General features: G+C 39.7%; 1 protein-coding gene across 1 annotated transcript in view; it reads right to left on the bottom strand.

The window, feature by feature from the left end:
- Window positions 1-1356: 1356 nt before the first annotated feature.
- The window catches only part of SPPL2A (signal peptide peptidase like 2A), a 34260-nt gene continuing 24761 nt past the window's right edge, over window positions 1357-10855 (bottom strand). The window contains exons 13-16 of the mRNA XM_069958518.1: window positions 6626-6725; window positions 5556-5633; window positions 5077-5237; window positions 1357-3616 (exon numbers count right to left, since the gene is read on the bottom strand). Of these exons, the coding sequence (XP_069814619.1) occupies window positions 3545-3616; window positions 5077-5237; window positions 5556-5633; window positions 6626-6725 (411 nt within the window). The 3' untranslated portion in view covers window positions 1357-3544. The remainder of the gene's footprint in view (window positions 3617-5076; window positions 5238-5555; window positions 5634-6625; window positions 6726-10855) is intronic.

The raw sequence follows: 10855 nt of genomic DNA, 5'->3' as shown, positions 1-10855 counted from the left end.
AAAGAGTTGTTATTTTATTGCCACCAGTCCCTATCAAGATTTTTCTTTTGTAAATTTTTCATGGTCAGTTTTGGTCAACAATATTCATAAATAGAGCTGCAGTATACATAGATAACTTAAAAAATGACTTATTTTAACAGTCAAGAACAACTATTCAATTAAACAAAACGCTTTTCACTTACTCAACTGAGAAATTTACTGTATGTATACTGGGCACAGGAGCGTAAAGGAAAAAGCAAAGTGGAGATGTATCGGAAAAAGGCAGACGCTGAAAGCTTTGCTTACAATGACATGAACAGAAATTCTCTCGGAAGGTGTGTGCAACCAGACAGCTTTTATGCTCACAGGGTACCCAGCTCCTGAGCCTTGTCCAACCCTGTTTAGACGGTCATATGAAATACAACCATTTCAGCAATGACAAGGGAAAATAAAGTTTACATAGGAGACCCATGTGAAACACAACTGCTGATGGAGGTGACTGATCAGATTACCGCTCAGAAGACTTGTTGCACGCCAGCACACCTTACACACCTGGAAGAATGATAACAGTTTATCCACTGCTTCCCTGTAACCAACCTTCATACTGAGCACCTCTATGTTTAATATACCATACAAGCAATGTTAAGCTGTAGCTTTATTTAAGATAGCCATACTGAAGTAGAGAATGGCAATTGTACAAATATGATGAAAAAAAATCTATACATCTCTAGTCCTCCACACTTCAACAATAACCCATAGGAGGAGTCACTACTACAGTTGCCTCTCCAATCTTCCAGTACAGGCATCTAAAAATGTCTGCACTATTGTTGCTGTATTACAAACAGGATTCCTGTTGTACCTAATACAATAGCTACAAGCATCTTCTAGTCAACCAGTGACACCATCCACAGGCCTGTCATTAAGAAGGCAGTCCTAGAGGTAGGTAGGTCTATTGACATTTTATTTGATATAATTCATATTCTCTATGTGTTTCCATTTATTAAAATAAATTATTACTACCGTTCCATGAATCTTCTTGCTGGAGCCCCCCCCCCCCCCCCCCCGACTATTAGCTGAGGGGTGCATTGTAGTGCCTCATTTCTTGCCATGCAGGAAAAAATACCCAACAGAAAGTGGTATTTAGCCCCTTTGGTGACAGCAGCTAAATGTATATATGTATATACTTCCCGCAGGGAAACAAGCACCAGGATGAAGAGCAGATGACCAAAAACAACATCACCTTTAAACATGACCCAAATAAAGTAGAGTAGATGAATATTAAAGGGGTATTCCACTCAGGTAAAATACATGTTAAACCATCCCCCCTCCTGGAGACTAACAATTCCTTCCATACTTGTTATTAGCTTTTTAGTCTCCTTCAGTTCTGAGCCGGCTGCTTTGTGCTGAATACATAGTAAACTGTGTGTGAGCTGTTCTCTTTGTCTCTCCCTCCTCCCTCCCGAGATAGCTCATATAAACAAGTCCCTGAATGATTGATACTGAGCTCTGTAATGTCGGGAAGGTTAAATTAATTCTCCAGACATTACAGAGTGCAGAGACATCTGGCCAGGGACACTAATTATAGAGGAAGAAGAATAGGAGATGGAGAGAACAGCTCACAAACAGTAGTTTTCTGTGTTTATTCAGCACAAAGCAGCTGGCTCAGAACTGGGGGAGGTGACTGAAAAGGTAATAACAAGTATGAAACAAATTGTTAGGCTCCAGGAGAGGGAATGATTGAACATACATTTTACCTGTGCATAATACCCCTTTAAAACACCAACTAACATAGACAGCATTAATAATTCCTTTCTTTCATAAACATAAAGGTGCTTAGTAATCTGTCAAGGCCAAAGTGATAACTTCCCACAAACAGCAGTAGTTTTGAAGTACACTAGCACATAAAATATCTAAAATAAAGTCAAATAACCAGTAAGTCAACTATAATAACAAGACATGAGCTAATCTTCGTTATCTCTGCAATCTGTTCATCAGCCGACTGCTGTTTAAAGGGGTACTCCAGCGGGGGGGCACTTTTTTGTTGGGACCAGCGGCGGTGCACCGGTCCCCGGCCACTTCCTGGTGTCTGACGCGGGCCCAAGACGTGACAGGTCCGCTCAGCCAGTCAGTGACAGAGGCGGGATCTGAGCGGACTTGAAACGAATCCCGCCTCCTTCACTGACTGGCTGAGCGGACCTGAGACGTCACATCTCAGGCCCGCGTCAGACACCAGGAAGCGGGCGGGAACCGGGCACTGGAGCGCCGCGATGCAGGACCCGCCGCTGGAGCAAAAAAGTGCCCCCTTGCTGGAGTACGCCTTTAACTCTGTGCCGCTCCAGGTGCCTGAAAAAGTTGGATCCAGACCTGGGAAACTTGAAGACGTTCAAGGACTGGGGACATCTGGGGAGGATCGGCACAGAGTTAAAAGGCAGCCAGCTGTTAAGCAGATTGAAGATGACGAAGAGTTTTGATTCGTTATTACTGTAAATTTGCTCATCTCTAATAATAACGGCAAGAGTAATATAAACGCTGTCTACTTGATGGAAGGAAATTGATCATGGCATAACTATTTATGTACAAATACATACATACAAGTACATTATAGTGCAGGATTTTGTGACCTGTCATTGCTTAAAGTGCACAATATAGAGAGGACTCACTAATAGGTTTATTTCTTAGGTAACCGTATCTAATACATTCTGCTGATTTTTAGTGACACTGCATCACTGATCTCCTGTGCTCATTGCAACACATTCTGCAAACACCGCAGAAATCTAGACACGGTGTGAGGCTATGTTCACACTGAGGAATTCTCAAGGAATTGAAGAGGAAAGTTTTCTGCTTGAAATTGACATGTCAATTCTTTGGGCAGAAAGCAGAAATTTCTGCTCTGAAATTCTGCAGTGTGAACAACTGAGTGGAAATCCCATTGAACACAATGGGACATTGCTGTGTTCATATTTTCCGGGAGGAATTTCAAGCTGAAATAAGAGCGGATTCCTCTTGTATTCCTCACCTAATTCCTCACTTTTCCTCAGTGTGCACATACCCCAAAGCTAGCAAAAAGGCACCCAATTTTAGATTTTTAGTAGAAGTCAACAATAAAGTTATGGCAAGGCTTCTATATATTGGAGATTTCTGCGGTTAATGCACAGCATGCAGCACACAGCACAGGTCTTGTGCTACAGCAGAATACGGTTACTTAAAATATATCAGAAATTTCACCACTGAAATCAGTCCTGACTGCTTTTACACTGCTTTTATAAAAGGGAGGAGCACTTTAAGAACTACAGGTCCATCACTACAAATGAAGAGACAGAAATACAGAATTTCCTTTCAAAGTGCATAGATCTTCAAGACCTTTCCCAAGTCAAATAAGGCACAATTAAATGGAAAAAAAATATCTCACAGTATTACAATCCTCCCTCAGATTTATATAATAAAAAAAAAAATCTAAAAAAAAAACCTTAGATTACATGTTGTAAGGGAAACCGTAGGGGAAAGAAATTAAAACCAAGAAGTAGAATTTGATTTCCTTAAAAAATACAATTGTGCAATGGATATATTATGGTGCATCTTGTGCTTCACCGCGTATAATGTTTTCTTCGCTGACAGTGTTGTCTGCCTGCTCCATTATCTATATCAGACAAGAGATAGAAACAAAAATGATCAATGTACACTGAACAATAAAACTGAGAATTAACAGGCTATAAAGATATAAAGAATTCACATTTGTATTAGGAACCAATGGATTGTCTACCTACCTTTCTTATTTTATTGGACACTTTTTATGCCATTTAACCACTAGATGCAGATTACCAACATCAATAACTCAAATTTGCTACAAAAATAAATAAATAATAATAAAAAAATGGTATATATATATCCTTTAAAAGTCATACTTACCAGCCCAGCGCTCCCCCCTTCCTAAAGCTCAGCGCCACTGCTTGTGGTCAACCCAGGTCTCGCGTAGCTTCCAATCCTGTGATGTCATTAAATGCCCGCTTAGCCAATCAGTAAATAAGGCAGAAACCTCTGCAGTCACTGACTGGCTGAGTAGTTCTTGCTCAGTCATGACACAGAACGGAAAGAAAACTGGAGACCAGAGGCTGACAGTAAGCTGGTGGCACTGCAGCTGTGGGGGCACCAGGATGGGTAAGTATAACCTCTTTATTATGTTCAAATTTTATATGTCCCTGGGCTACTGGCTGGAGCCTAACATCTATAATGTGTTTCTCACATTGAACCCCTTTTTCACTACAGCACAACATCTGAAGCATCAGCTGCACAGATGACATTATAAAGCAGAAGTAAGTAGTAAGTTCCATACTCTCTAAAAACTCCACTTCTGGTTCTCTACAGCCACTCTCCCTCTCTGTTACTTTCCAATTTCCATGGACTTCAATTAGCAGCACGTAACTTGATTCCTCAGTTAGCTGCCTGTTTTGTAAACTCATGGCAGACCTGTTTAGGGTACATTCACATGCACAGGATCAGCAGCTGATTTGATGCTTAGTTCAATCATTATATTCATATCTGCAGTATCAAATTACCAACAGATCCTGTATGTGTGTATAGACCTTTATACAATATTGTCAGAACAGGTGCTGCCACCTTATGGCTTCAAATCATAGGACTTCAATACAGGGATCAATTAAATACACGTGTGGTGTGTGGTGGTACAGATCAGACTTTCAGGCTGGATTCACGCATGTAATCTTTGATTTGTCGTCGGCTGTTTGGTTGTCAGCACAATATTTTTAGCCAAACCCAGGAGTGGACCTAAAACAGAGAACAAAGACTTTCCTCTATACTTTCTTCCCCAAAACCAGTACTGGTTCTGTATGGAAAGAAAACTGAAATGCAAGCAGTAAAACCCATGCAGTAACAAGGTGCAATGGCTGATATATGCTGGCATTCATATTCTCCATGATGTATAGAAATAGCAGCACTGAGCTGCACAGTATTTAATTACAAATTAGCACTCATGTCCCCTGTAATGAAATATAGTATAGTATAATATAGTATAGTGAGAGAGCCATCTCTGCGTGGACCAGCTGGAGGTGAACAGATGCACAGATCTATAGCGGCCAATACCTCATAGCATCCGCCATTCCAGAACTTTTTCATTTCCTTCCTTCTCCAGGCAACAACAGAACTGGCAAGAAGTGTGCAAGGCACTAGATACAGCAGGGCCGGCTGCCCCATACTGAGTACAATCAGGACAACTAAAGTCAAAATCATCCCGACAGCATAACCTAGAAGAGAGCAGCAAGTAAAAGGAAGAGATACTGGATGATCAAAATGTACAGTGTTATATATCACAAGAGACTGGTTAGTTGCATCAATTGTTATTTAAAAACTATTTTCTAGAAATGAATGGACTGCAAATACATGAATTACATTTGCATACAAATCAGACGTTGACAGTATGCTAGTAATATTATGGACTACATTAGATATGCTCGACCATTAATATGACATAATAATAATAATAATAATAATAATAATAATAATAATAATAATAATAATAATAATAATAATAGTAATATAAAAGATTAGACATTTGCACATACCTATAGTACAGGCTATATAATATGTACTAGCAGAGGTAAATCGTACATCAAATCTTCTGCAATATGCTACCAGCAGGCCTACAGTGCAAACACAAAGCTGGAGTTTAATAATAGTGCACTGGATTAACAACACATAACCGTACATTAAATCCTTCTACAAACAGTGTTATAGAATAAGGAACAAGAACATTATTTACCAAAAAAAAAGAAAGGAACAAGTAAAGGAAGCTAAAAATGTTTTAGCCACAGGCCCATGTCTACTTACTAGTAATCCATTCTAAGATTCTAGCTAGTAACTCAAAAAACTATGCACACCTTATAACCATCATTGAGGCCCATTGCATCGAACATAAAAACGTATTGTTTTATGTATGCAGATCTGTGTGTCTCCACGGTAACAGACTACAATCTAAAACTTATCCTGTGTAGTCTGATTGTATAGTCACACCACGAGTTGGTTAAGGTGCAAAAAGTACAGAAAATATAGTGTGAGACTATAGAGATTGGGATACACAAATATACACCTTCCAGTGTCAGAGTACAGTTATTGTAGGTTTTAACCCCAGTCAATGCCATCAGTGGAAAATTCCAGTTTGAATCAAATTGAGTACTATGAGGTTGTCCCTGGTATTGCCAGTTGTTAGTATAAGGGGATGATCAGTATATTGAACTTTGTAGACCCTATACTATAGTTGTAAATAGCAACCATATACCCCTAGTGGTGACAATGGGCATTGAACATTTTTATAAGTAATGTATTTGTCAAAGAATCATGCTTTAGGGTATGTAAACACTACAGAAATGCAAAGTAAAATCCGTTGCGGAATCCGCAGCTCGCCCCCACTCGCGGATGGTGGCGGGCGTGCGCATGTCAAAGACTCCATTCTATGCACGTCCAAAGAATGAATCTGTTATACACATGCCCTTACACTATAGAAATGGGGAATCATAGCCTTATTAAGTATAGCAGGGAAATGCTCCACAGTAATACATGCAGCTGGTTTCTAATAACAAATCCAGCACCTTACTATATAATAACCAAGATGAAAGGTGATTTCTTTTTAACTTACCAGGTACAATTATATCTCCAAAGCCCAGCAGTGAAAAGGGCATGACACATAATTTTACAGCAGAATACTCCAGCCTAGGTACCCTAATAACTACTGGTAACTGGAAGACAAGAAAATGAAAGGCATTACAGAATGATGGCAAAACAGATCCCCTCCACAATAACAAGTGGTGGACAATATTCAATGGCCAGAGTATATTCACACATTGCAGATACGCTGCAGATTTTTTATCGCAAAAATGTCATCAATTTGCAGTGTAAGGCTATGTTCACGCATGATACTTTTAATGAAAAGAGCGGCCAATGTTTGCTATGGCAGTTAAAATAATTGACAAGTCAATTATTCCCAGGCATTGTGCATTGATTTGAATGCAGTTTTCAATGCAACAACAGCTGTTCTTTTGAGTGCCAAACAATGGCCATTGTCCGTACATTGTGTGAACATAGCCTGAAAAAAATAAAATGTCTTCACAAAAATTGACTCCTGCTGTGCAGATTTCCAATCTGTGGCATGTCAATTTTGTAAATGTAGCAGATTTATTGGAGATTTTTCCTAGTGACTTCAACGGGGGAAGACAAATCTCCAATAAATAAGCAGTTGTTGAGGATTGGCTGCATTATCTGCACATTACAAATACAATGGCCCAGATTTATCAACAAAGCAAAAAAGAATTCAGCTCACCCAAATCCTCAAACCTGTGTGTATCAATCCTCGGTGGAGCACGGATAGCAATGGGCCGACTCCCATCCACAGATACAGGTGCAATGTGCCAAATGGCAAAAAATGTGAATCCAGCTCCAGCCAGTGCAGTAAAAAATCTATTTATTCAAATTTATTATAAATGCATGTTAAAAATTACATGGACGTCCATATGAAAAAGAAAGAACCGACGCGTTTCAGAGCTTAAGCTCCTTAGTCATGGCTGGCCATGGCCTTAGTCATGACTAAGGAGCTTAGGCTCTGAAACGCGTCGGTTCTTTCTTTTTCATATGGACGTCCATGTAATTTTTAACATGCATTTATAATAAATTTGGATTTTTTACTGCACTGGCTGGAGCTGGATTCACATTTTTTGCCATTTGGCACATTGCACCTGCCCAGATTTATCAATTAATGTAAAACAAAAGCTGGGGAAACCAATCACAGCTCAGCTTTCATATCCTACCGAGCGCTGGAAAAATGAAAGCTAAGCTGTGATTGGTTGCATCAGTTCTTGTTTTGCATAGATTGATAAATCTGGGCCATTGTTTTTTCTCTTTCCTACACCATAACCTGCAACTAACTACAAATAAATGTGTGATCTGGTGTGTATATTATGCCATGTATTTCGCTGTGGAAATCTTGTGCACTTACTGCTGTGGAATATCTGCAGCATATCTACCATGTGAACATGTACCCTAAAACAACAATATGGAAATTATAACTCCATACAGCATCTCTGCTAGTGGGATGGTGCAGCTAATAAGGTAGGGATGGGGAACAGTCAACCCTACAGCTGTTGCAAAACCACAGTTTCCATCATGCCTCGAAAACTAAAGCTTTGGAGGTACAGGCATGATGGAAACTGTAGTTTTGCTACAGCTGTAGGGTCAAAGGTTCCCCATCCCTGCTATAATGGGCAGAATATAATGATAGGTATGTTTTAGGGAATCTATTATCTTAAAGTGTAACTGTAATTTCAGAAATAAATAGTACAAGTGATTTTAAGAAACTCTGTAATAGGTTTTATTAGGCAAAAAAAAGCTTCCTTCTGTACTCAAGGATTTTTTCCAATCACCCCCCCCCCCCCCCCCAAAATTCAATTCTTATCTGTTCATTATCAGGCAATGTCGTCTACATTACAGAGAAGTGAAGAGAAAACGGGTTAATGGCTTCTATCAGTGGGTCGAGGGGGATGACTGAGCAGGAAAAGGAGAGAACCAGCCGTGCGGTTTGAAGACTGTATGGCCACAGTAAACGCTGGATTCACGGGTCAGAAAGCTCAGTGCTGGTTTGGGAACTTGGTAAGGTAAGTTTGTAGGATGTCGTGCTGTGCTGCCTCCTATACTGTAAACTGCAAGGCTGGTTCTCTCCTCTTCCTGTTTACTCATCCTCTTCAGCCCCTCACCCCCTCTATACGTTATAATTGAGACAACAAACCCGTCTTTACTTGGCTTCTCTGCAACAGATATGTGAGGGGGGTGGGGGACAGCCTTGTTAGTACAGAAGTAAGCGACAGAGGGAAACTTACTTCAACTATAAAGATATTTTTTATGCATCAATACATGAACAACCGCTGTGGATGTAGAATGAAATGGATAAATTATCAAGCACTACAAGTTACCGCATGCTGCATGATACGAGGATGTTACAGATACACAATGTGCATGCCACCTAATTTAAAAGTCCATCAAAAATTAGGTTCAATGCAAAATTCTTGGCTTTGCTAGAATAACTAGCTACTCCTAAAATGTTACCTTTTAAAAGAAGCAACTAGAACTAGAAAAAGCACTGCTACTTTCTTGCAAAAACAGCACCATTCACTCAAATGGAACCAAGCTGTAAAACCACACCCCTAGTGAGGGCAACAGAGGTGCTGTTTATGGAAGAAAGCTGCCATATTTTTATAAATCCTTAACCATGACTGCTGTATAACTATGCGTGGCATATCAGCAGGGTAACCAGTTCTGTAAGAAATACATTATTAGGGTACACACACACACACCGTATACACAGCAGATATGATGGTGCAGATTTGATGTTGCGTATTGCAGCAGAAAATACGCTGTGTATACCGTGTGTGTGTTTGTACCCTTATAGCATTGATGCACTGTAAGAACAACTGGGTAGATTTTATTGGCTTATTAGTTTAAAAACAGAATGATCAACTCTCTTTTTATGTCTGACTCCACTAATAGTTTGTTAGGGGCTTCCTCGGTCAGGTTCTTGTGCATCCTGTTGCATTGGTGAGGGTGACCTAACACAAGTATACACTGCCTGAAGCAGCTGTGGAATAATACAGCAGATATTGATCTCTTCTGTACGTGAACGCTAAATGCAACCTGTTAGTGGTCACACAGACAGGAAGTCAAACAGCTGCTAGGCATGGGAGGCTAAAGCCTACAGATTTAAGCAACTGAGAACTGTGCACCAAGTTACAATACCTGCAGCAGTTGCAGAGCCAAAAATTGTAAGGGCATAAGGTTTTAAAACGGACTGCTAATAGCTGCATGGTAAATAGTGGGACAGCTTATGAACAGATTCTGTGTTGCTGCATACAGCAATCAGTTTGAAAACACTACGTTCAGTGAGGTTTTCCACTGTATGCAGCGACCACTGGGTGTGGATGTGCCCTTAGTGAAGCTGGAGATTGGGTTTTTTTTCAGCAGGGGTTTGGTGGAGTATGGTTGCAAAATTATACCATGTTTAGTGACATACAAATGTTCATACAATGAAGGTGGACACAAGGTCAACATTAGTTCTACTCTAAAGACACATATGTAAACATACTATATTATAAAACATGGCTTTAGCTCAGGCACTAAATTAAAGAATTCCAGTGAAAATGTTTATTAAAGTATTGTATTGCCCCCCAAAAGTTATACAAATCACCAATACAGAGGATGATGGAGAAAGATGGCAGAGGGATGCTCAGTGTCCCTCCAGTGCCCTGTGTCCCTCAGTGTCCCCCTGCCATCATCCTCTCCAGCAGCCACAGCCTGCACAGTTCTGGGAGTCGGGTCGTGACATCACCATTTTATCCAGAAAGTTAAGCCTTGATGCAGTAGTAAGTGCAGGGAAAAAAGCACATTATATGTATTTCCCGTAATAACTGTATATTGGGGATTTGTATAACTTTTGGGGGGCAATACAATACTTTAATAAAAATTTTCGCCAGACTTCTCCCTTAAGGGTTTTTCTGCCCTACAAAACAATTGGATGAATGTTCAGGCTGGAGAAAAATGAGGAGGAAAAAATAATCCTGATGCAAGTCAAAATAATAATCCAATTTTAGTCAAATGACCAAACTAATCCCCTTACGGTAAATCATATACAAAAACTAGAATAGCCAGAACAAACAGCTAAATGGGGAAAACACCAATAAAATATAACTTTTAATGATAATCTTTAAAATAAATAACACCCCACACACATTCAATACCACATTGGTATTGAATGTGTGTGGGGTGTTATTTATTTTAAAGATTATCATTAAAAGTTATATTTTATTGGTGTTTTCCCCATTTAGCT

Source organism: Dendropsophus ebraccatus, chromosome 1 (genome assembly GCF_027789765.1).
Source record: "Dendropsophus ebraccatus isolate aDenEbr1 chromosome 1, aDenEbr1.pat, whole genome shotgun sequence".
NCBI lineage: Eukaryota > Metazoa > Chordata > Amphibia > Anura > Hylidae > Dendropsophus > Dendropsophus ebraccatus.
The sequence above is the reverse complement of the archived record's forward strand: the minus strand, read 5'-3'. Positions and strand labels throughout refer to the sequence as shown.